The 27,119-nt window shown below is 42.1% G+C and overlaps 2 protein-coding genes across 2 annotated transcripts in view; one reads left to right on the forward strand and one right to left on the reverse strand.

The window, feature by feature from the left end:
- Window positions 1–223: 223 nt before the first annotated feature.
- Window positions 224–12,592, reverse strand: SMIM13 (small integral membrane protein 13). Its single transcript, XM_041413252.1, has 2 exons — window positions 12,411–12,592; window positions 224–3,642 (listed from the first exon to the last, which is right to left on the reverse strand). Exons 1-2 carry the CDS (start codon window positions 12,484–12,486, stop codon window positions 3,449–3,451), a joined length of 270 nt encoding a protein of 89 aa, XP_041269186.1. The 5' UTR covers window positions 12,487–12,592; the 3' UTR covers window positions 224–3,448.
- An 8,443-nt stretch (window positions 12,593–21,035) lies between these two features.
- The window catches only part of ELOVL2 (ELOVL fatty acid elongase 2), a 50,130-nt gene continuing 44,046 nt past the window's right edge, over window positions 21,036–27,119 (forward strand). The window contains exon 1 of the mRNA XM_041413198.1: window positions 21,036–21,091. Coding sequence (XP_041269132.1) covers window positions 21,089–21,091 — 3 coding nt within the window. The 5' untranslated portion in view covers window positions 21,036–21,088. The remainder of the gene's footprint in view (window positions 21,092–27,119) is intronic.

The following is a 27,119-nucleotide window of genomic DNA, read 5'->3' on the forward strand; positions in this document are numbered from 1 at the left end:
GGTTTCAAGGTATAAGGTAGAAAAAACACCTTTACTAACAACTACTCTAAGAGATACACACAAACCTGCCCTTTACAATGAAGTCATCTGCAGGTATTACACCAGCTAGAATGTGACTTTTGACAAGTCCTCTTTTGTAGTGTTTCACACTCAAACAAGCAGTCTAATTCTACAGACAAAATCCCACTCAAAAATGTAACCAGAAAATCACTCAGGTCAAATATTCATATCAAGACTGGTTATTTTATTTTTCATCTGTGCAGTCAGTTAAAAGAACAGTAATGATGAAAACAGACAACCACAGAAGCTTTAGGTACAGTTTCGTAACACTGAAGAAGCAAATGACCACACTGAACACATTCTTTATGCTGGTCATTTCCAAATGAAACAGAAGGACATACACAGTTCTAGTTCAGTGTAAAACCTGGTATTAAGCAGCAATGTGATCACAAATTGCAACACTGTCACATACAACAGAGGAAATTACTGCTTATTCAAAGTTACACAGCCCCTGCAACAAAGATGATATGACTGTATTTAAAATAAGAACCCAAAATACATTCAAGATAACGGCTGCAACAATAAGGCAATCGTTTTAAAAATAGATCCCGCTAAACAAAAGAAGACCAACCTGTTGCCTTTGTAAGGTTTCAGACTTGGATGGGTGAATTCAAAGTTAAGTGCTTACCCACCACTAACGTTTCAGAAGGACATTGGTAAGAAACCCTGAAGACATGAGTATATTGGACTGCCAGCAATCACAACCCAGCTCTTATCACAAGCACATGTCCCACACTCGCAGCTTTGCTCTTACACGTTTGCATGAAGTGCCCTGTACAAAGATTTCACTAGAGTTTCCTTCAAGAAAAATTAAGCATTGACAGAAGACATTAGCATCTCAAATTCTTCCAAACCACATTATATTATATACCTTTGGCCTGCCACTAGTAAGACCATTAAAGCTACACACTTAGGGAGACAGCATTATTGGCAGCTATGTCACAACAAGATTGAAAAAATAGCATCAGCTGTTTAAGAAAAGAAAGAGACTGAAAATAACTTTGGGAGTGAAATGTACACCTACAGACAGAATGGAAGGGAGAAGAAAATTGTTTGGCTAGAGCAGATGAGCTACCCAGAGGTTCCATGTCCATCTTATTGCATATTTGATCCCTGTCCACATTCAAACCCACACAGATTTCTCCTTTATTATCTTGCTCCAGAGTCTTGATTGTTGCACCTTCAGAGCTACCCTGAACTAGCCATGTATACTGCCATACCTTCAAATTTCTTCACAGCTCCTAGAAGCAGGAACTAAGTTACTGTTTCTTAGCCAGGGATACTATAGGCATCAGCCTTTTGCTGTCTTCTGTGCACTAAAGCCTAGGCAAAGTGAAGTGCAGTGGAGTGTCAATATCCTATGTCAGTACAGAGCAAGTTTATTTATAAGCCTATATTAGCAAAGCTTAAGATGAAGATGATAATTTCTTAAGAAAAATGTCCCAGTATTTAATTAGCACTGCTAGACTGAAAGTCTCACCATGTGACAAGATATAAGTACACAAGAAAATTGTGACATTAAGTTATGTGAGGCAAACTCACATAACTTAATGCAGCAGGGAATAGAATCTGATTGCTTCTGCTCAGTTTGAACAAATGGGAAGTTTACTAATTAAAGAAAAAAAAAAAAAACCAAAAACAATCAACCATCATTAGACATTCCCTTGCCAGCACGCAAGACAGAGGAGGAGACAATCAGTATTTCAACATGTGTTTACAGGATATGTGCATAGCACTGCCTAATCATGCTTCAAAATGCAACCTTATGCTTAATATATACATGCTAGCAAATGAAACAGTCTTTTAGACTCCAAAGGAAAAGTCAGGGCTGATCTACCTTACGTATTTTAATACTGAAACATCTAAATGATTTTAAGAAGTGAATGCCCCTCATTGGATTTTGATCACTATCCAAAACTGACAAATTAAAACATAAAGGCACTAACAGAGTGCTCTTTTCCTAGATGTAGGCCTAGTTGATGAAAAACCTAAATGCTGCTGCTTTCAGCCGTATAACTGAACCAAACCACAATTTGGAAGCCACAGGCTTAAACTTCTTAACAGCTAAAAATACAAGACCGATTTTAAAGTCCTGATTAAGTTTTTATACATGGAACAACGATCCAAACACTACCACGTATCCAGACTTTGAGAGAAAACTGAAGATGTTCAAGACGAGACCTGTTGGTAGTTCTCCCTCATACACAAAAAGGTGGCTTCACACATGCTCATCTTTCCAAAATCTCATGCATCCATCTTCAGAGTTGGTACATAAACAGAAGTGGAACGCTTCATTCTGAAGTGCAATGTCAAAACAGCTGTAGAACTCATCCTCAGAGAAAACAGGAGCAACTGCTGATTACTGGTAAAAATCTGTAAGTCCTCCAGCAAACATGAGGTATTGAATTCCCTGCTGGAACACTGTCAGAGTGTCCTAGTGATGTCTGACAAACTGCTAAGAGAGCCTTAACTGCTTCTAGGAAAAAAAAGTTATGTTAGATACCAAATACCTGATGTAAAGGTGTACAAGGAGAGCTAAGAGAAGGGCTCATTATCCAAATACCAAAGATGACACTTGAGAATACTAAACAGTGAGCAGTGCATAACCCAGGCACCTTCCCGTCTTCAGCACAGGCTGCACTTGGAGTAAAAGGTTCAGGAAAAACATTCAGAAGCCTAGTAGGACTGTTTAAACTATAATCCTTCTTATATACCAAAACCAAGAAAACAGGTCTTGCCATCCAATTGCTTTCTTTGCATCTCCTTCTTTTTTAAAAAAGAGGAGATAATAAAAACCTCCGGATCATGTGTACCTAATAGGATTTTTCATATTTCGTTTATATTTTTTATATACACAAGAACTTAACTAAAATCTCACTTTAGAATATGTTCTAAAGCAGGATATCCTTTCAACTGATTTTTTAGTTAACGTGCTTTCTCAAGGTTGAAAAAATATATATATTCATATACAGCTAAGGAAATAAAACTCAATTTCATTATATGTAGTTACAGTGCTGTAAAGAAAAAATAATTTATTACCTATTTCAAGTCTGAAATATTTACTATGTTCAGACTAATGCAAAGGCTAAGCCTACGGTCCAGGACCTGTTCTTCATCTGCGTGCTGAGACGGGAGATACAGGAGCTCAGCATTTTTGTGATGGAGATTTCTCTCCACCTCTCCCTTCTTCCAGTATTCTGTGACTTGCTGCTGAAGCCCTCCCTGAACCCCTACCGCAGTAGCATCATCCATTGGTAGCTCAGAAGTAAAGGTTCACAGGGATCAACGGTACCTCTTAGGTCAGTTTCTCAGTACGGTCACACCACTGAAGGACACAGCGCAGAGGTGTTAACCATTCACAGTTTACTCAGAAGTCCAATGGAGTACTTTAAGTCGTGTCTTCCGTAGGTGCCCTTCGCTGCCGAGCCGACTTCTGTCTCCCCCTCTGAGGCGAGGGCGGAGTTTCCTGTTCAGTTTCTGTTTCTGAAGGCTCGTTGTCTCCCTGCTGGGACCCCGTATCGCCTATCAATTCTCTCAGGAATTTGAATTTAGACAGGAACAATTGCCAGACTACATACCATCCTGTAGGAGAAAGAAAAACGATACTGCTTAGTTATTTCATACAAATTGATAGCCAGCTCGCCGGCAAAGTGTATCCAAAAAGGAAAAAACATTTGAACAGCTCCCAACCACTACCTGCCAACCCCAACAGCCCTCCACACCACATCCACTCCTTTTTACAGTCATAAAAACCAATTCAACTTTGTAAAAGTCGTCCTCATCCAGAAGCAACATTTAAGCTGCAGGAAAAGCCCTACGCATTCCAAACTGAACTGCCACAGCAAGTAGGTGGGTGATCACCATCACCCAGATAAGTCTTAATTGTCAGGAAAAAAGAAGTCCTGTGGTTATATCTCAAACAAGGACTCAGGATTCATTACACAGGCACTGTGAAAGCACTGGAATTGCTCCCCTCACCCAGAAAACACTCCATTCTGGAAATCACATTTTAAAAATTGCATTACATGATCACTATTAAGCACACTTGCTCAGATCCTCAAATTAATATCATATTTTATAATAAATCCTATTCTGAAATGGACAAGGTCTTCTTTATGTTCATTAAAAGACCACTAAATTCAGTTAGATTCCCTCACCACGCCCAAATCCCACTAAAGTAAAATTAACATTCTGTGGTAAATCTATGTTCTGCTCCACCGCTGAAATACTCTGGGTCCCAAAATTATACAAGTAAAGAGCTGAGATGGCCACATTTCTAGAATCTATCTTAAAAATACTGAAGATCCACCTGCTCCTCCTCCTCTATCTTGTCTAAGTGTTTCTGTAACAGATAGCCAAAATAAAACTTGAAAAAGCAGATATTAATATACCTAAACCCAAGCCAGGATCTTCATTTTAAGAGAACCCACTGAACAGGAACACAACTTATCTGTGAAATACAGTTAAGTGGAGCAAAATTTAAACAGCTCTTTGAAAACAAATGCTATACAAACATCATTTGCAACACCAACACTGATCTGGCCTGCACAGAGACTATACTTAATAGACCCATTCTCGGTTCAGAAGGTCTTGCCAGCTATTTGAGCCTAGACTGCTGACCTATTCAGTTATTAAGAGCCCTATTTTACAGAGCTAGGGAAAACTGTCCTCCCAATTACACAACTTCCAGCAGAAGCAGACTTCTTGGAATGGATAACAGGACACATTAGAAAAGGGGGAGAAAGACTAACAACTAACTAATAAATAAATAGCACTTATATAACTACAGCACCTCTATATTTATTCCTCTTCTGTAATCAGAGTCAATACAGGCAATCCATTCCTTATGACAAAAACAAGATTCCACCCTTCTCCTCCTTCCTGGAATACTTTTCATATCCTGCAGTTTTTTAATTTCAGTAACTTCTCTGCTCCAGAGGAAATTGAAGAAAAACTTCTATATGACAACCTTTTATGATCTAAATTAATTCCTAAAGCCTACACAATATTTCCTTTCCCATGAATACCTAACCCCTTAAATGACCTGTGATTAAATCAAATCTGCTGTCCCACAAATGCATTACATTCCCTTGCACCTAGGAAAAGAAAAGACTGTAGATGCCTGAGTTTGGCTTCTCTATTCTTTCAGAACTAGGAGTAAAAATTGAGATAGCAGCTCTTTGAAGGCTGCTTCCATTGAAAGGGGAGAGGGAGCAGGATGAGGCAAAAATATTTAGGGCATTCCCAGAAGGGTTTTAGGGCACTTTATAGAAACATGACTTGAGTACATTTGGTGTAAATAGATATTCCAATTAAGGAGGTATTTTAAATAAGCTAAATAAAGTGAACTACATGCTTCCTCTATCACTACAAACAGGCTACCTAACAGCCAGAAGTACTATGGAGAGTGTGTTGGGGAAATACTAAAGAACATAAAAAGTTCATTTGCACTCTCAACAAAAACAGCACTAATTTATTTTCAGTGTTTGGTCTGAGTTAGAGAGCAGAACAGAATGGTCTAAGTATCCAAAACCCCAAGTACCATAAACAGATTCTGGAGCTCTCTATCTTCAGACTACAAACAAGACAGTGTAAATAACCAGCCGAGGGGACTGGTTCTAGCAGCCAAACAAAGAGACCAGGGGTAACAGGCAGGTGAAACAAACCACAATACAGTGGGTTGAAAAGAAAATTACAACAGGCGAAGACAAAGGCATTAGTGGGAGGGCAACCAGGCTTGAAAACCAGCACAAAAAACCTCACCTGTCTCCTAGGAGAGAGACTCACCTGTCTCTCCTCTAGGTCTCCCAGCCTGTACCAGAAACCTTTAGGTATTAAGTAATCAAAGTAGAGAGATTTCTTTCACTTGCTCTAGTTACCATGCCAGCTTGGATAGAAAGGTAAAAAAAAGTTCACAAAACAAACACACTTGTCCAAATCAAGTTTGGACTTGCCTCTCCAGCTGAGCCTCTCTGTCACTAAATAAATAAGAATTTTCTTGGAAATAACCAGACTACTAAAGAACAAGTTATTTTGGGTAAGAAAAAAATCTCTCCAGCAACAATATCAACTAAATACATCATTAAACAAAACCACACACACAGACAGACACAAAGCCTGGAGGCAGATTCACATTGTCTCTGAATCAGAAGACAATGCATTTTCTATTAACTTCTCATTCTCTTAAGAACACTGCAAAATGGTAACACCCGTCACTGTGCCACTGAAGAACTGCAAGTTACATAACTGTGTTTAGAAAAAGAAAATAATTGTAAACTAATTTAAAATACAAACACAAGAAAAGGAAAATGGGCATCTCAAGGCATTCTTTTCTGCATGTGGCTCAGTTTAGCTTTGTGGGCTTTTTGCTGTAGAGCTTTTCCTGGACACCTAAGTGACACCATTGGTTTGCATCTCTAACGCTTCCACTCTGCTCAGGTAAGCTGCTCTCAAAGAAGTCCTACTGGTTTAGCTTCATCACACACAAAGCATTTGAATAGAATCAGTCTTTCAGTGCTTGCTTTATTTACTTTAGCTATTTGATTTACCTTTTAAAATCATCCTTAGCTTGACTGAGCCTGTGGAAGCCAAACAGCACACCTACAACACGCCTTCAGCAAACAAGCAGTGATGACATGCAGACTATAATACATAATATTTCTACACTAACTGGTGAAAGAAGTTGCCTCTCAAAGCAGTAAGCTGGACCAAACATACATCAGTGCAGCGCAAAGCAGGGGATCCAGCTCTTGATGTAGCACATACCCAAATCCTGTGTTACAAAATCTAAGCTTACCAGTGTTTTGCAGCTAGGCAAAACAGCAGCACCCAGCCTTGCAGAGTTTAGTACTCATTAAAAGCTGGGTGCCACCATCTCACTTAAAAATGCCACAGCCAGATGCCATGTAAAGATACATCTGGTACTGCGCCATCAGTATGTCAACCCCCCTCTAATAAATCACGATGCAATGTGTTTGTAAAGATGGGGCTGTGAGTCAAAGCCTTTGACTCATAGAGGATGTATGTAACATGCATGCAATTCAGATGTTAATCAGATTTTATGGTTTGACTAGACTTCATTAAACTATTTTTTCTCTTACTTCCCACATCAGCTCCTGGTTCTTTGTAAAGGGGAAAGAAACAGTGATCCAACTACAAAGTTACTCCCACTGCAAAAGTGAGGGATAACAAGTCTCAGGTCCATCTATTTCATTCACATTTCACTGCCTTGTATGCAACAGCCAACAGAGTTTTCTTTATTGGACCACATTTTCCTCTTCCATTTGAACCAGGAAAAGCAAAAAAAAGAAAAACCCCAGGGTTAATATGGAGTTCTGGGTAAAAGCAACTTGATTTTCTTATGCGAAATACAAATGAAACCAAGAGAGACAGGATGGTGATGCAGTAACTGCAGTAACACGGAGAAGACTGAGCTTCCAGTTCTGACCCTGCTGTGGAATTCCTGTGTAGTCTTGCAAGATCATTTTACTTCTTTGTCCCTACTGACCTGAAAATAGGATCCTATCATGCCAGAACATGGGTACTAATTTAAAACTGGGGTATCACCATGGTGAATGTTGCCTATATTCAAATGCTGAAGTCCCCATCACAGAAAATCCTAAACAGCTACAGCTAAAAAAAAAACAACCCCAAAACCCCCCCCCCAAAAAAAAAAAAAAACCCAAACCAAAACAAAAAATACGAAAACAAAAAAAAACCCAAAAAACAAACAAACAAAAAAAAACCCCAAAAAAAAAAAAAACAAAGGGAAAAAAACCAAACCCAAAAAAAAAACCCCCCCCCCAAAAAAAAAAAAAAAAAAAAAAACAAAAACAAAAACAATACCACTTGCTGCAGCATGGAAGTTGAGATGCTAACCTTAGATCTGGGAGAACAGGGCTCTTCTCTGAGCTCTGTTAGATACCTCCTGCAATCATGCACAAGTGACTTCATCCACATCTCTGATGGAAACAGTGGAGCACTAGTATACTGCCCTAGTGTATAGCTTTGCTATGGAGAGGATCAGCCTGAAGGAAGCACTACTCTGACACTGGGATAACAGAGGACATCAGGTGACATGGTGCTTGGCTCTGCACAGCTCCATAAACCTGCTCCATTTAATGCAACACTACCACTTGCTGCAACACTACCACTTGCTGCTTGCTGACTGAGCAAAAGGAAAATTGCTCTCTTCTCATCTCCCATTTACTTCAAATTAAAGGATATTTTCTTTTTACGAGTGGTCTAGTCAAGCATGACTTTCCTCATCTGTTAAGGTATTTCCCAAGAATTATTCATTGAAGATAGTTACAAAACTGTTTAAGCAAAGCATTAAAGAAAAGCCATTCAGGCAGAATTATTTAGGGCTGAAATGTTTTCCCATCTGCAGCTGAATTCATACTTCTGAAGTGAACCACACATTCATTTCAGCACTTAGAGTTACATGATTTTTATTTTAAGGTTGTATGTCTCAACGTGCATTTCATTAGCCTCTTTTGACAAATGAGATGAATGCTTCCATCTGTTCCAGTGAAGGCACTTTGGCAATTTCACTTGGCTTCATGCATTGCTACACTGGGAAAATATAACAAATACACAGAGGTAAGCAGTACTAGAGTTCACCTTGGCTGGTATTTTATTTTATCCTACATCCTTGACTATGCACAAGTTCCTCCCATCTCAGAGGCACATGGAATACACAAAATCAGCAATAAGACCACCAGAAAATCAGAAAAGATGGGAATGAAAAAAGTGGAAGCAAGTCACCTTAGTTCCACTTTTAAAAGAGCAAATGAAAATTTGCCGTGTACAGTACCTCAGTGGTTTCTGTGTCAGATGTGATCAGTTTACAAATGCTAGCTGCAAGCCTCCTGTGTTTCTTAACTAATTCTGATTAACACTGAAAGTAGCAGTTGCCAGCATTCAGACATGTTTTAAAGAAAAGGAAATCAGGCCATTTATTCAAAGTAAATTTACAGACAAAAATGCCTAACTCACATTGCTGAAGAACCAGCAAAGTAACTTCTGATAATTTGTGCACTGAATTTTGTCTTTTCATGTCAGAAAAAAAAAAAAAAAAAGGTAAAGTGAATGTTTTACTCATTGTTTAAGTTTTGATAGCCCTTATCATATTATATGTGGACGGGCAGCAGAAATCCACATGATCCTGGATATTTAAGTTTATTACTCTCTACAGGCAATCACACCATGAGTCCTTTCATGAGCTCAAAATCCAAGTCCCAGCTCTTTACACTCTTGACCCTTCCTCTCCAGGCTGTTCAACACGTCTTGTCAGATGCTTACTCCAGGTTATACCCAGCCCTTCCTATGTCAGATTTGTCCATTAATTTGTATGTCTCACTGGTTTTTGCTGGCTTTTGCTCATATCCTGTCACACACAACACTTAGGCAGTTTCCTCACCACCTTCACACCTGGAGGTCGCTACTTTTTCCAGCCTTCCCAGGGAACTGCCTCTCACTAACATGGATAAACAATTAAGTTCAAAGTACTCTTTTTTTTTTTTTTTTCCCAGTAGTAGTCTTGACACTGTTTTACTTGAATACTTTCCATGGCAAAAGAAGCATAAATGGTATAACCAATGTCAAATAATTAATAAATGCTGAGTAATGGAAAAATAATTACAAATACTATAAATCACTATCAAATCCCACTGAGTCACTTCTAACATGGTAACAGTTCAAATCCCTTCCCAAAAAACCCAATTAATGTGTCAGCTTCCTCTGTTCAGTACATCTGAAATCCAGGTGACTTTCAGTAATCATTTTATAAAGTCTGACACTCATTAAAGTAAAATACAATGAAGGATTCAAAGCAACATATTCATGGAATTCAAGATCAATGTCCAATATGTAACTCCATACAGCTAAGTATTTACAAGCCACTTAAAAATAAAGTTTTTCATTACTTCTGCTTTCTTTAACCAAGAAACCACTAGGCAAATAATTATGTTATCAACCAAAGTTAATGCTTAGCATTCAAATTCCATTTGTCATACACAGACAAAGGCAGAAGGGCCTGAGGAAAATGATGCTTGTTTCTGAGTTTGAACAGCAGGTTGCAAAATTGTGTTACACTTTCAGCAAGACAGCAAACAAAGATATTGTATTCATACTTAGATATAAAAGCCCTAGCAATTACCATGCTGCATCTTCTAAAAGTTGGAAAGTGGCCAGTCAACACCAATGAGGGTAGAGAAACTTGAATAAATACCTGCTTAGGTCACTGTTTAGTCTGTAACAACAGACAGTACAGGACATGCAGGAAAAGAGCAAAAAGTATAGCCTTGCAGTTCCAGTTATCAGCATTTCACAGATTTCCTCACCCAAGATAATGACCACGATGTTGACCTTTCTTCCAGGAACTTTAAATGACAGAAGTTTCAGCATCGAAAATATTCCTTGTTGATGAGCTCGCAAAAAAATTTATTATTTTGTCTTTTGTGTAAAAGACAATTTTTTGTTTTCAGCCTGTTGTTTGATCATTTAACTTCATGTACTCCACCCCTCTGCAATGATGACATTTCACAACGCTTCCCACTTCACTTTTGCCTTGCTACTCAGTGATACAGCCATCACCCCTTCTCCAGTCATCTGTTTTCCAGGCTTGACAAATCTAACCTGTTTAGAGTTTCTTCAATGCAGAAATAATTTCACAGCTCTCAAGAAAGAATTGTTACAGAAACCCTATCTTTTTAAAAAGAAACTAGGATTTCATTTTTTTAATGAGGTGACACACTTTATCAAGAAAATACACTGTGTGAGACACATGCACATGGATGATTCCTATAGCAGCATAATGACATTTTCTCTTCTATTTCAGGCTTCTAAAGTTTGGTTGCCTGTTTGCTAGCTACAAAGCATTACAGAGATATTTTGGAGAAATGCTTGCAATTAGTTCAGCTAATCCTTTCTTTGGGATAATAGCAGCTCAGTTTGATTCCATTATATTTCTCCTCACAAATTCCATGCATGTACAATTCACACTTTCAATTCACTTTCTTTCCTACATGTTAATACTGGACTTCACTTTCCATTTCACTGTCCAGTCCCTTGACAATGCAAAATCTTTCCACAATGCTTTGTCATTTTCACAACAATTAGCAGTTTTTAAATTATTAAACATCAGTCTTCACTCCCTCGGTTTTTCAGAAACCACTTGTAAACACACTTGCCACCAAGGTACCAGGTAAGTTCACAAGTGGTTGTAAGTCTCACAAGCCTCTCAACACATATTATGGCACAGTTTGAATTTGCTGGTGTGGTTTTTGTTTGTTTGTTTTGAGAGCTGCAAGTTCTGCATATTGGCCACAACATTCACACACTGCACTGCTGATTCCTTCCAAAAACTCCCAGCAGACCTGCAAGTCATCCCTCCCACTGAAATAACCCTTCCCTCTGCATATTGGGGAAAAAAAAAAAAAAAAAAAAAAAAAAAAAAAAAAAAAATTTGGAGAAATAAAAAAAAAGGGGGGAAAAAAAAAAAAAAAAAAAAAAAAAGCAATCATTGGATGAATCATCATCAAGTCATCAAGGTTGGAAGAAACCTTTAAGATCATCCAGTCCAACCATTCACCCAGCACTGCCACCGTAGCCCCTAAATCACTAAACCATCTCCCAGTGCCACATCCAGACACCTCCTGAACACCTCCAGGGATGGTGACTCCAGCATCCTCCTGGGCAACCTGTTCCAATCCCTGACCACCCTAACAGTGAAAAAACATTTTCTAATACCCAATCTGATTCGCCCCTGTCTCGGTTTAAGGCCATTTCCCCTGGGCCTCGCACTGCATGCACAGCAGATGGCCCTCACTACAGCCCCGTGTCAGGTGCTTGTACAGGGCCACGAGGTCCCCCCTGAGCCATCCCCGTCTCGATCCACGTAAGAAAAAAACTCCTAAGAGCTGTCTTCAGTCAATTCCAGCAAGCAGATGTCAGAAGCCCAGAGATGCCGGTCCCAAGTTTACTTCCTGCACTCACTGGCATTTCAGACCCATGCATGTAGAAGCCGCACAGGGTGACTGCGCAGGAGTCCCGTCACTAAAAAAAGTCCTAATTTCCAGAGGAAACGGCGAATTCAACCCCGAAGTAGGGCTCTGGGAGCATATCAAGGCTGGGAACGACTCGGGAACAAAGAGAAGAGGGCGCTGCACACCACACACGCTCCCCCACAGGCCGGGGCACGGTGCCCTTTTCCTTCCCCCAGTCAATCCGAGCCAAGAGGAACCACCACAGATTGCGAGCCCGGCGCGGCGGCGCGAGGGCGGCCGGGGGGCACCGGCACCGCCCGCCGCAGCCGGGCCAGCAGCCGCCCCCCGCGCCCCAGCACTCACCGCACAGCATGAAGAGCAGCACGCAGGCCAGCGTGGCCACGATCACCAGCAGGGTCAGCCCGATGCTCTGCCACATGGCGCGGCCGGGGGGAGCCGACAGGACCCGGGCCGGGCCGGCGGCCGCGGCAGCCCCGCTGCTCCTCCTCCTCCCGCCGCCGAGGAGCCGGCGGCCAGGCGGGGCGGGGCTCCCGGAGCATCGCGCTGGCGCGTGGAGGTGCGCGGGCTGTGCTGGGAGCTGTAGTTCCTTTTCCTCCGCAGCGGCCGGAGCGGAAGGGCAATCCCGCCAGCCAGGACTACAAGTCCCGGTGTGCCCTGCGGCACGGTGGTGATGGTGGGGGCGATGAGGGCTGTGTGAAGGCGGAGGGAGCGGCGTGTGGGGTAAAGCCCAGGGGCGGTGGCTGGAGCCCTGAGCTGGGCAGGGAGCCGCGGAGAGGTGGTTCAAGGCGAGGCTCTGAGCGGTCCGGTCTGGTGGAAAGTGCCTGCCCAGAGCAGTGGGGGTGGAACTGGATGGTCTTTAAGGTCCCTCACAACCCAAACCATTCTGATTCCATCGCTCTATGACTTAGATTTAGGAATGGGGCAAACTGATTTCTTCATCCTCCTTCCCCCTCTTGCCATTCCTGCCCTCACATCCCCCCAGTGGGATTCTATAAAGGGACAACAGGAATATCCAGGCCTTAGTCAAGGAAGCAATTCTATGCCCTGACATTGTTCGAATTCCACCTGGCCTTGGCTCTTGCCCTCTGTTGACATGGTGGTGGCACATCAAAGCTGGCCCTTCCCACTTAAAAGAAATCTGAGGAAATAATATCTCTCAGAACTGTGAGATAATCTTGATTGTGATATGGACTTTGCTGTTAGCACTGGAATGAAGTTAAAATTTTCCTTTGTAGTGTGCTGGTTAATGTTTCTAAAACTACTGGAAACGTGTGTAAATCCAGCACTACAGAAGCTTAGTTTCCCTTGGGCATGCCAACATTGTAGTGACACATCAGAGAAAGCCAGTCCAGTTCTTTGTTTCTTTTATGTAGTATTTAAAAATCTTCCTGTTTAAGCAAAGCTAAAAATTGCTTTCCTGAACTCTGAGCATGCCACGTCTCCTCCTTTCAACATACCTGTGGAGAAAATTACCTGCATGTGCGGTTCCCCCGTCCACATCCTTAAACCTGCTGTGAGTTCACCAAATCAACCTAGAGTTCTTTTTTTCCAATCCTAGCCTTCTTTTCCCAATGTTCCAAGCCCTGTTTAATACTCTGCCTGGAGTATTAAACCACTTAGCATATCTTTTGCAAGTATCATTTAATTTGAAACATGTTTTCTGTTATTTTCCAAGTTTTACTTTGACATGACTCCTGATCTTTAGATGTTATTACAATTCCCACCTCAGCACTTGTTACATATACTTAAGCAAGTTTTATTTTGTATTACAAACAAAGTAGTAACAGTTGCTACCATATTATTTTTGAAAAATAAGCTTTCTCCTAGCTGCACTGTTCTGTTTCTCTGCTTTTTTTTGCTTATCATCTGCAGTTAGAGTAAGTTCTCTGGATATGGGACTACTACCTTCTCTTTTCTGTAAAATAGATGTCAAATTTAAGAGCTATTAAAATAATCCAAATACACCATCCTATGGTTCCAAACTCATATAATAACAGTAGTAATAGATTATTCACATCACATCCCCAAGTATTGCAGAACCACACAGCATTCAGAATTGAAGAAAGACTTAATCTTGGAATCAAGTAATTTTGGAGCAATAAATATACGTGATCCATGTATATAGGCCTCAGATATACATGAGGAGATATACATATACATATATATATATATATGGATCATACATTCAAGCACAAATAGTACTGCTCAAGGCAATATGGAATTTCAGGCACATAGTTATTCTTGGGCTGTCCTGTGTCCTGTGCAGGGCCAGGAGTTGGACTTGATGATCCTGATGGGTCCCTGCCAACTCAGCATATTCTGTGATTCTAATAGACTAGATAGTAAACAATGAAAACAAGTAGCAATTAAAGTTCTCATATGTTCTGTACAGGTTGAATGCCATCTAATCAATATATGTTCAGATTGGAAAACCTTAACTTTACTTATTTATGTTGTCCCTTTCTCTAGTTCATTCAGTGGGCTAGTCACCCTGTTGTAGAGGGCCAGCAGGTGACTTAGGCATTATTTCCTGCCCATAAATCTATTTTGACTAGTCACAGTTACCTTGATCTTCATGGTTTCGGAGACCACATGAGTTCCAGCAGGATTTTCTCTATGGCCTTTCCAGGGACTGAGATGAAGCTCACAGGCCTGGCGTTCTCCAGACCTTCCTTGCTTCCCTTAAAGACAGAAGAGATGCTTGGTTTCATCCAGTCTCCAGGAACATCTCCCAGTCATCATTGTATTTCAAAGCTAATTGAGAACAGCCTCGCAGTGACATCAGCCAGCTCTCTCAGCAGTCAAGGACACAACCTCTCAGGCCCTGGGAACTTAAGATATTTCCATTTTGTGTATGTGTCCCCTAACCTGGTCCTCTTCCACTGAGGATAAGTCTTCCTTACTCCATTAGACTTTCCCTCTAATCTCTTGCCTGAGACTGCTGAATGCCAGTATGGGTGAACTACTGAAATTGTCCTCAGGACAGACATAAAAAGGACTTTCTGGCATAATGGCTGGGGCACTTCAATAGGAGGTAGATGTATAGGTGAGGGGTAACTGGGGGTGTTACTCTACAACCAAGTCATGAGATACAAGAAGAAACTCTTCCTCCTCCAACCATTTAGTCAACACAATCACTGTTAGTCTATTTTTCCCAATACATACAATAAACTCTTTCTTTTGAGCCACTTTGTGTCAGTTAAGATTTATATGCAGATCTCCATATGAATGAAAAAGCCCAAATATGTTACATGTATTTACCTAAGACTTTTCTTCAGATGAAAGTTAAATGACATGAATAAATACATATCTATCCCACTATGTATCATTTATTTGCCAAAAGTATGTACAATACCAATGATGATACACTTGGGATAGGTGAGCTGCAATGTAGACGTGGTTGTTTTTCAAAACCCCATACAATCACACAAAAGAAAACAGAACTACTGTTGGGCACATGACGTTTTCTATTTACTGAAGTTCAGATATTAGGTTACTTATACAAATCTTATCTTGGCATATTCAATTCCTTAAGTGAATATGTGTGATGCAGAGTCACAAAATTGGAGCTCATCCATTCCCTGAGGAGGATGGAAAAATCTCCCTCATGACATTATGACCTCTCTGTCCTCTCATTACATGCTTGCTGCATACTATCAATATTCTTCATTGAACACTTTTTCCCGTGATGCTCAACACTGATCAATCTTCCCACATCTTCTCAGCGTGTACAACCACAGGCACCCTGACATATATTTTGGGGGTGGGGAAAAGAGGATGCTCAGGCCATCAGGCAGCAGCAGGACTGCAGCACCAGACTGCAGCGAAGGGGCACTCAGGGGGCCTCTGCCCAACAGTGCACCAAACCATGGGCTGGCCCAGAGCAGCAGCAGCATTTGACATGTTTCCTCAAAGCAACAAGGCCCCACAATGAATAACAGAGCTAAAGACTCTTTAGCTCAGGGAAGAGGGGTGCAGAAACTGAGGGCACAAACCTTATTTTCAGGGCGTGAAAGCTGATGCATCTAGACCAACCAGTTGTTTCACAGCAGCCCGTTAACCACTGTTTGTGTTTGCATAGCAAGACAAGGGGAGGGATCTTATTATCCCTCCTTCACCTGCGAGAGGGCTGAGGCAGACAGACACATTTGAAATATCAACTGATTTTTGATTGCCCCTTCTAGCCTGCTTTTGAGCTGGCATGTGGGGAAAATCTCATGCCTCCCTTTATTTGTAGCACAGCTTTTGCTGATATTGAGTACTGCTGCAAGTGCTCAGCACTTCAACAAACCCACACTTGGTTACCTACAGGGAGACAGCAGAAGGAAGAATGAAATCATTGACTAGCTGTAAAAATTTATATGTAAACAGCATAGAAGTTGTTCTATATAAGGCATTTATTCTTGTCCTGAAAAAGAATTTCAGCCACTTAAGTTTGTTGGGGGTTTTTTTGTCCTTTTCCAGATCCTTGCATCATTCATGGCCTCCTGTTTATTTATTATCATCCGCACCCTGCATTGATGAAGTGGGAGTGTTGCCGAAGGCTATTATTGCAAATAAGGCTTAGTAAAATGAATGTGGGCAGGAAAAGCAAGTTAAAGTAATCCAGGCAGTTTTTGTTCTACAGTGTCCTAATTTTTTAAGCCTTCTCTTGGCACATATAGTATCTCTGAAGGTAACTGGCAACCACATCAACTACTGGAGCCAAAATAATGTATAGGAACTTGACTGCCTATCAGTTGTACCCCAGAAGCCAGGCAGGTGGTTACAGTAAAGGCAGAAGGTGCAAATTGTAGCCTCTTCTGCTATTCAGAATATACTCATTGATCTTCCCACTGCTGATTTTCTTTTGGCATTAATACACTTCTCTTTTCCTGTGGTGGGAATACAGAGAAACAGCTTCCTCCCATTCATTTCCTTCTGTGTTACACTGTTACTCATGACATTGTGAGCTCTTGGATGTAGGACACAGCAAGACCATGGTCCCAAACTGGGACCTCCACAGGCTACCCTAACACCAAATACTGGTGCCTGTAAGAGGTTCATTCAGGTTCATCCTTAATTCCCAGCGGTTAATGCCAGCAGGCTCCTCACAGGAGACATACAACTCACCTTCAGTATTTGCTTTGGAGCCCTCATGCTTTTCCCAGTTCTTGGCTGACTTAAAAGAACAGCACAGACTATTTGTATAAACATGATAAGCCTAAGAGGGATCAGAAAATTCTACTTACGTTAATTTATAGAATACAAAAATACATAACTAACCTTGTCTGTGACTGCAGCCAAGCACTTTTCCTGTTGCAAATGCTTTCCAGCTTTAGCCAAGCCTTTTAAGAGTAAACATCAGCAGTGTTGGTTCATGTCCGAGAGAGGGTGCTAAAACAAAATATTTACTACAGAAACTTCAGAGCTCCACAATTGCTCAATTCAGTGCTTCTGCCTGCATACATTTATTTTGACTTAGTTTTTATTTTACTTGCTTGCAGCTGGCAATTTAATGCAGGCATTAGCTTTACGAACATATTACACCAGCTGTAATTTCAAAGCTGAAAATAACATTTAGAAAGAACTAACCATACTAGAGAAAAACAAGGGAACAAACTTCCAGATTTTCACTTCAGCCTGATTACTCAGATTTAATTGCGTGCAGTTTTATTACTGACAGTTCTGAGTTAATAAAATTAACAGAAATTAGGAAAAGTTAACTGAAGGAGGAGAAATTTAGGTTAGATATACAGAAGAAATTCTTTACTGTGAGGATGGTGAGGAACAGGTTGCCCAGGGAAGCTGTGGATGTCCCACCCCTGGTTGGATGGGGCCTTGAGTGAGCTGTTCTAGAGAATGGTGCCCCTGTTTATGACAGAACACCTTGGAACTAGGTGATCTCTAAGGTCTCTTCCAACACATTCTATGATTCTATTCTGTCACACTGACATTGTAACTCCCCATGGTGTCACTAGCAAAATTGAAATCTGCAGGTACATATCACTGTCCTGTGCCAAAAAATTAGCAAAAGAATGGATAACAGAAGAAAGACATCCTCTTTCATCTGAGCTAGATGCTCAGAGACCAAGGAGACATTTTCCCAGTGAATTGATAGAGGCTGCTGGCAGAAGAATATTGTGAAACAGTCATGTCTCCTGAGTTTAAATTCCAAGCTTTGGAACAGGTCATGGTCATGGTCAGGTCAGGTCATGGTCAGGTCAAGTGGCTGCTAGTAGGTGACATAGTAATGGGAGACAGAAAGACTTTTCTTTCCCAAACTAAAACTTTTTCCTGCTGGTTGAAACTTAGTGGGAGTTGAGCATTGCTGGTAGTTGAGTGATCAGTGATACCTAGTCCACCCTGTTTCCTACTGAGCTGTAAGCCCAGTGGGACCTGTCAACTTTGAAGTCATTGCAACTCAATGGTGCTTTTTCTAAGATGCAGAGATATCCAAAACCTGACTGGACACCACCTTGGGCAGCTGGCTGTATGAGACTCTGCCTTAGCAAGTTGATTGGACAGATGATCTCCAGAGGTCCCTTCCCACCTCAACCAGTCTGTGATTCTGTAAATTAGGCAGTTTGTGATAAAGTACAACCTAGAACCACCCCTAGACCAGCAGTGCTCAAGCTAACTCCCTGTGGTATTGCACTTTGAACAGTGGTGCTTGTGTAACAGCATTGCCCCAGAATGAAGTGCTGTTTAAACTGCCTCTTCCTACTCTGCCAGTTTTCAGGGAATTTCAGCTGGAACTAAGCAAGTCTATTTGTCCATATGTCAACTTATTTTTCTGCCTTTTATCTCAGGACAATGTGCTGCTCAACAACCACTGAAAGCTGGCTGGCAGAGGTCTGCTCTGCTTAGTGCCTGGGATCCAACTAAATGCGTGGCATCACTCTCCCTACAAAACAGATGAATCCAAATCCAGCCACAGCCCTTAAACCTCCAAATTCAGGTCATTAGAGAGGTGTTAAAAATATCTGTAATGCTATTACAGCTTCTCTTAGATGCCACCAGAATCCTATTTGTTCTTCTGGAGACACTATTGTTTTTCTAAAAAAGAAAGTTATTACTGTAGAAGGAAACTAGTTAAGGAAGAAAACTATCAATTAGTATGAACATAACGTGTCAGGAGCAAGGAACTGAAGAAATTAGAAATGTGATATCTTTACCAAACTTGAACAGAGGTTTCCTTTCTGTTTTAGGCAAAGAATAACAAGAATAAAGACAAAAATATCTTGTATTACCATATTCTTAGGTCTAGATTTGGCTTGACACACTAACCCAGATTATTTTGGACTATAAGGAAATTGGATTAGAAATTGTGAAGCCAAAGCATTGCAATGCACTGGGTCACTTCTATGTTCCTCTGTCAGTCAGCTTCCAAACTGTTCCTCGCCCTAAAGAGGACGAGCACCTAAAGAGTGACGAGTTTTTTGGACAAAGAGGACAATTTTCTGTTTAGTGAACAATTTCTCTTGGGAAAAAATAGGTATAGAAAGTACTTCTCCTCAGTATTTCAAGATGGTTTGTAATTATGCACAAAGAATTAAATGAATAACCTATGGAAAAGATGAAGTAGGGGAAAGGTTGGCAGGTCAACCTCAGGAACTGGGGCAGTTAGTTTGGACTAACATGCTGAATTTGAAAGCTTGAGCAAACAAGTTTGTGTCTGTAAAAGTGGGTTATAAATTACATAAGGACATGCTTTCACATGAATCTCCTGGCAGTATCGTTTCTGGGCAGGCAGCAGCCCTGGGAAGATCACCATATTCACTGTCTTTGGTGGATCTCTGTGTCTAGATCCAAGAGAAAGCAAGGGCTGAAGTAGTACATGGAAGAAGAGCCAATCAGGGAGGAAATCTCAAAGTCCAGAACATCAGTGCTAAATTTTGGACAAATATAGCATGTCTGACATCAAATATGCTTTAGTTTGTGAAGAAGACACCAGTCCTGCACCACACATGCTTTCCTTGACTTATTTCCACTGTTTTTCCCACTGACATGGAAACACATGTCTGAGCTCTGGTCAACCAAATTATGAACACAGAACTGAGAAGGCAGCTATGAGAAGGCAGAAGTGCATATATGGATACGTAATTTCTTGATAAATTTTCCTTTAGAAAATAAAATAAAAATTAAAAATGGTCATAGTTTTTAAGAAATATTATTTTGTTTTGTTTATTAAAAGCAGGGATAAAGAAGGAGGAAATTTTCAACCAACTTTGATAGTTTACATAAATGTTTTATAGTAGCTGTAAGACTTTGTTACCACTTGTAACAAAAAATGAGTTTTGAAGGTGTGAGATTTTGTGCTTATTACACCCAGAACAAAGCCACTTCCTTCCCTGACACTTTTTCTGTTGTGTATCAGAGGCTGAGTTGTGATGGGATCTGTAGCTCCTGTTCTGTCTGATTTTTGTTTCCTTCCTAGCCAGCCCAAACATTTTCTTAGCAATCCCTCCCTAACAGACAGTTGGAATCATAGAATCATTTAGAGACCTCTGAGACAATTGAGACCAACCGGTAACCATTAGGTGGATCTCGCTTTGGCACAGTGTGTGCAGGATTCAGGGGTTCAGGGATTCAGGTTAGAGAAGTTCAGTTTGTAAATACGAGTGCTGGGCCATAGACCAAACCCAAGCTGAATCCAAGAGATTCAGTGACCCTGTCTGCTCCCAAAGCGGACCGACAATGAATTGAATCTTCCCGACAGGGTAGATTCCAACAAAGGCAAACGGCCACCATCTGCCGTGACAGCTGGGTGGGTGATGGAACAGCACGACACAGCCTCTCCCCCTGCTCAGATAGTGCTCCCCACCGCCTCCCCATCCCTCCGCTTTGCTCTGCCCTCCCTCGGCGGAGGCCCGGCGGTCTCTCCCTCGTCGTGCCCGCCCTCACCGGCGGGGGCGGGCTCGCCGGTGCCGGTGCCGGGAGGAGGCGGTGCCTTATAGGGCGGGCGCGGGGGCCGCGCCTGCAGAGCCGCACCGAGCCCGGCGATACCCTGGACAGCGCCGCGCCGCCGCTCCGCCGCCATGGTGAGTGTCCCCCTGCGTCCCCTTCCCGCACACGCTCGCATCCCGCCGGGGCCGCCTGCCTCCGGGCCGCCGCTGCCCCTCTCCTCCCTGCCCCCCGCTAACAGACAGATCTCCTGGGAGATGCCGCAGTTGGAATCATAGAATCATTTAGAGACCTCTGAGACAATTGAGACCAACCGGTAACCATTAGGTGGATCTCGCTTTGGCACAGTGTGTGCAGGATTCAGGGGTTCAGGGATTCAGGTTAGAGAAGTTCAGTTTGTAAATACGAGTGCTGGGCCATAGACCAAACCCAAGTTGAATCCAAGAGATTCAGTGACCCTGTCTGCTCCCAAAGCGGACCGACAATGAATTGAATCTTCCCGACAGGGTAGATTCCAACAAAGGCAAACGGCCACCATCTGCCGTGACAGCTGGGTGGGTGATGGAACAGCACGACACAGCCTCTCCCCCTGCTCAGATAGTGCTCCCCACCGCCTCCCCATCCCTCCGCTTTGCTCTGCCCTCCCTCGGCGGAGGCCCGGCGGTCTCTCCCTCGTCGTGCCCGCCCTCACCGGCGGGGGCGGGCTCGCCGGTGCCGGTGCCGGGAGGAGGCGGTGCCTTATAGGGCGGGCGCGGGGGCCGCGCCTGCAGAGCCGCACCGAGCCCGGCGATACCCTGGACAGCGCCGCGCCGCCGCTCCGCCGCCATGGTGAGTGTCCCCCTGCGTCCCCTTCCCGCACACGCTCGCATCCCGCCGGGGCCGCCTGCCTCCGGGCCGCCGCTGCCCCTCTCCTCCCTGCCCCCCGCTCCACCGGGGCCGGCGGAGAGCCCCCGCTGCCCGCCCTCCCTTCTCCCCGCCGCTACCCCCGCCCCTACGGGCCACGTTCAGGGCGAGATTTTTCGGGGGGAAAAGGGAGGCATGGCCTCAGATGCCCCCAGCCCCCACGCGAGGCACCCGACCGAGCGCGGGTCGGGTCGAGCGGCTGAGCTTGGGCATTGTAGGGAAGGAGGGAGGGACAGAGGGACCCTTAGGGAGCGGGGGAGAAGGGATGGGGGAGAGCGAGCCCCGGGGGCACCCGCGCGGCACGGGGAGCCGGGCGGCGTGCGGGGACAGGCACGTGGAGGAACGCGGTCCTGGCTGGAGGGAGGGATGGAGAGAGGGAGCAAGGGATGCGCAGCCCCTGGGCATCCATCTCCTCGGGCCCCCTGCGCCCTGCCCCGCTCCGAGCAGGTGCATTCTCCTCTGCTCCGAGGTGCGTTTGACCGTGTTACATAAACCGATTATTCCCGTTAATTTGTTATCTTAACAGAAGCTCTTGCTTTAGCCATGCAATCTGTAGTGGAATAGTGGAACCCTTTTTTTTTTTTTTTTTCATGTAATGAATGAACAATGGAGTTTTAGATTCTAGTTCAGCATTTAAAAGAGTTAAAGTGGAACAATGAAGTCACCTATTTAGTGAGCAATGGCGATTCCCCGTAGCACAGTGTGTCTTTGCAGTCATAGTAACTTTCCCAAAGGGGCTCATCCTGTTTATAAACAGCAATGCATTAGGTGTACTGCCAACCTTACAAAGTAGGACACTGTCAAAGAAGTTTTGCAGCCTTAAATTTTGAGACACGTTGGGATGAATAATTTGGCAAACCTTGTTGTATCAGAAGCTTGAGACACGATTAACAACAGAGTCTAGTTTTTGTTTTATACGATTTAACAACAAAAATACTTTTTTCCCCAAAAAAAGTCTTTGCATCATATATAGTAAATTCTGCCTTCCTTGAACAAAAATCAGTTTGGATCCTTCCTTCCCCCATAAATCCAGACATTAATATTATTCAAATAGTCATTCTATGAATTAACTTCAGCCCTCTTTCTTTTTCCTCTTTCATGTATCTGACTGCTGTCAGTCTGAATCTGTTTCTGCCATTTATTCTATTTGCCACCAACTCAGCTTTGGGATGATAGATATGAAAAGACTCTATTGAAAAGACCTGAAATTGTGCAGTATTTTATGCTGCCCGAGCCCCTTAGAATGACATAATTGAATTCCTATTTCCTGTCGATTTGGAATATAAACACAAAAGGTATGACTAAATTACCATAGCTGCACAAAGCCTAAGTTAATACCAGCCATTGGTAATGTCTTCCTTGTGGCAGAGGAAGAAGGTTACAAAGATATCTGGTGTTGCAGAAGGTAATGTACATTATTTATCAGTAGTTAGTACAGGTGCTCAGGCGTACTGAGGCAGCTGGAAAGAAAGGTAAAATTCCCAGAACTAGTTAAAATGTTTCATTTTGATTCCTTCTAGGACTGAGATGAAGTCAGTTATACTAGTGCAAATCAAGGAAGCATTAATTGGTAACATAGGCATTGGCAACCTCAGACCAATTGAAATTACATCTGAGACCTACCCTTAACCTGTTCTTTCTGGTTCCTAGAGCTGTCCAATTAACCTTGACATTTTTCTTGAAATGGCTGGGAGCAATAACCAGAAGTCGCCATTCCGAGTTACACATGGGTTTGGATTAGCAAATTTTGCGCCTCTGTATGTCCAGTAATCTTAGTGTTCAAAAGCTGCTGACATTTCCCAAGCTTTGTTTCTCATACATAAAGGCATTCTGAATAAAGAATTGCCAATCTGAGAAAGTCCTTGAAGAGATATAAAGGCTGAAGGGTACTTTGGCTCTGAAAGTTGGAAAGAGTGTCCTTGGAGTAATGGTTACTAAAACAAATACCTGAGCTATTGATGAAAGCTGTTGCAATGATGCTAATGCAGGGTTGAAAGTTACAGCACATCGATTTCTAGATGGACCTGGAGCTTGGGGGCAAGGGGTCATGGGGACATTGGAGTATACTACCAAAGGTATCAGGAGCAAATGTAGGACAAACAGATTTTTGGCCCAAGTGGTGGGAACATTGATTAAGCATTCCCTTCACTGGTATAGAAAGAGAAAAAAGCAGGCTTATGTTGCTAGTATCCTTTAAACTCAATCAAGAGTTTTTTCAGCATCCTGGGTGTTCAATAATCACTATTATTTGTAGAAAGTTGCATAAGAAAACTTTTTTGTTTGTTTGTTTTGAAACTACATTTTGCTGAAGCAGCAAACCACTGCCATCATAAAGCATTAAGTATTTCCTCATCATCCTCACCATATGAGGGCAACCACAGTGGCTTGGTTCTTCTGTTTATGTAGTTCACTGCAGCTCTCCTTGCTTCAGTGAATCTAGGTCAAATTACACTGGCTCAGGATTTGGCTGCACCCTTGAACTTTAAACCGATTACACATTTTGATTTGTCAGTGTATTTTCCATGGGGTCAAATCCCACTTTCATGGAGTAAGAGGGTGTATAACATTGCGCAGTCATGGCAACTTATGCTTACCAAGAGACTAAGTAGCACTAAGGTAAGCATAAACATGAGGACTGTATTTAGATATTATAAATGCTGTGCCAGTATCTATACCTCTACAAGAATCCAGTGGTAAAGGGAGAGACAGAAGCTAGAATATGCTTTTCATTTCCTTCAGAGGCATTGATACCCCTGTAATCTGAAGCCAACACAGAAAGACACCTAACTCTTCTAAGCATTCATAAGTGTCATGGCCACCATATCACGATATGGACCTTGATATGGGCATACACTGATTGCAGAACATAGGCAAAGAGCCCTAGAGAGAGCAAAAAATGCCTCTTCTTCATTGACAGTAGCCAAAATAAACCCCTGTCTCATTGTACATTGGTGTTTGTTAGTTTCTCTGAATACTGCATGAGAAAGAGGATTGCAAAGACAATGTTCTCGCCCCTGAACATGGCACACAAATTGGAAGAGAATGCTTTTCAGCAGACAGAGATCAGCTCAGCACAAATACCTGATGACACAACATCCAATGCTACAGCACCCACAAGATCTCTCCAGCTCCAGCAGAGTGAAGAGGGAACAGACTGCAGCAGCCCTGCCATCCAGAACCAGAGCAGGAAGGCAGGGGTTTGCCAGCTGACACAGAATTGATAGGCTATGAGAAAACATGCTGAGAAACTGCATATAGAACAGAAAAAAATAGGCTCTACTTGCATAGAAACTCAAGAAGAGACACTGAATCCTTTTGCACATGGTGGAACTGATTAGGAAAAAAACCTTCAAGGAACTGAAGTAAGAGTCCACCATTTCATTTGCATAATTACAGGTGCCTGCTTACCAAAACCTGCATGCTGCCCTTGGTGTTGATCCCCCTTGTGTCTAGGGAGATCCTTTGATTCTTGAAGACTGATTACTGTATCTTCATTACAAGCAGTCTGATTTGTGAAAAAAAGCACAGTCCTCTTGTTCATCAGGCACTCGATTTTACATTCATTTAACTTTATAGCATCTCTTGACTTTATTGAAGAAAAAGGTTAATCATAGGCAAACACTTTAAATTTGAACCTCTGACTCAATCAAAAGTTGGGAAAAACCCTGCCAATAGTATTTTCTTGAGGCATTAGTAAAGTCCAAAGTAAGGCAAATATAAAGGCCTGTTTTATTCCCTGATCTAAGCAAAATTCAATTGTAAATAAATAGAATAACATCATAATTCTTTTTGATGGTTTCATGCCATGCTATATGAGAGTTTTGTTAAACACTGCCTGTAAAACTGATTTAAAAGCTGAGACATTATTAAGCCTCATACCAACAGAGTCTGAAGTCTATATTCAATCATAAAATGATGTGTCACAAGTGCAGTCTGATTTGTAATTAAAGAAGGTAACGGAGTAGGGAGGGAAATTATGAGGATGGAATTAAGTGTACAACTGATGTTCCAGCCAGAGCTGCTGGGATGAGCCTGCCTGGTGGGGCAGTGGTGGAAAGGTACAAGGAGGATTGCCCAGCTGTAACTGAGAAGAAACACCTGGGGATGTGCAGATCTGTCGCATTATAGATGCCACACTTCAGACTTTGAGCACACCAAATTTATCAGCCAACTTGTGAGTGCCTGGCAACAGTGGAGCTTGTAAATCCATTATCTGCATACACCCTCCATGGCTTGCCTTCTCATAGGCTAAATACATGGGCCATACTGTCTGAGTGACAACAACTTTACCCATGGGACTGCTGCACAGCTGACAATAGAGTACAATAGGAAAAGAAGTGAATATTTATGACTTCTGTGGGGCATCATATCTACCTAACAGCAAAAGCCACTTTAAGTTTTTGAGGAATAGTTAAATTCAGATTTACGAGTGTAATTAAAAATCTTTACATCTTCAAGAAATGACAACATTATATTGGCATTAATACTAGAAGTACTCTGACTTGATGTCAGTCTAACAAGAATAGAGTGATAATTTTAAATATTGAGTTAATCTAGGTAATGACTTTTAAACTGCCCTGAATTTCCTTTTTTTCAGTCAAAACTGACTGTGATAAAGTGGTAAAGGTCAGCTCCCCATAGTGAAGGAAATCAAACCCTCTCTAGTAGAAATTTATGTACAAAGATATGTAATTAGAGAATAATAAATTAAGATCATTAAGTTTTCATCATCGTTTGGAGAGATTTTGGGTTTTTTCACCCTAAGGAGGACAGATATGGAAATGAAGCAAGACATAGTTCATATTTTGTGTCATCATTTGAAAACCAAACACAGCAAGAAATGTAAATTACAAGTAGGGTGACCAAGTTTCAAGTAAATGTCCTAAACTCAAGCATTAGGAGCCACAACCAAACCATTCTTACCCTAGTGCTTAAAGAACCTCCTACAGATGCTAGTCAGTAGTCACCATTCATGACACTTTTTAGCCAGCAAAGACAGTGTGGTACAGCAACCTAACAGGGGGACTGATTTACACACATGATAAAAAATCTTCAGCTGTTGTTATTTCCTCTATGTGACAATAAGTGAGGCAGTTTACAGACATTTTGTATCATTAGGGCATTACCATGCAGCACAGTCATTAGGACTTTTATTCTGAGGAAAGTGTCTCTCTGAGTGTTTCCATGGTTTAATGGGTTTAAGAGTCTGGGCTTTAAAATTCCAGTTATGTGTGGATTAAACTCTAGGATACCCACTGTTGG

The sequence above is a fragment of the Onychostruthus taczanowskii genome, unplaced genomic scaffold, assembly GCF_017590055.1.
Source record: "Onychostruthus taczanowskii isolate IOZ18803 unplaced genomic scaffold, ASM1759005v1 scaffold40, whole genome shotgun sequence".
Taxonomy (NCBI): Eukaryota; Metazoa; Chordata; class Aves; order Passeriformes; family Passeridae; genus Onychostruthus; species Onychostruthus taczanowskii.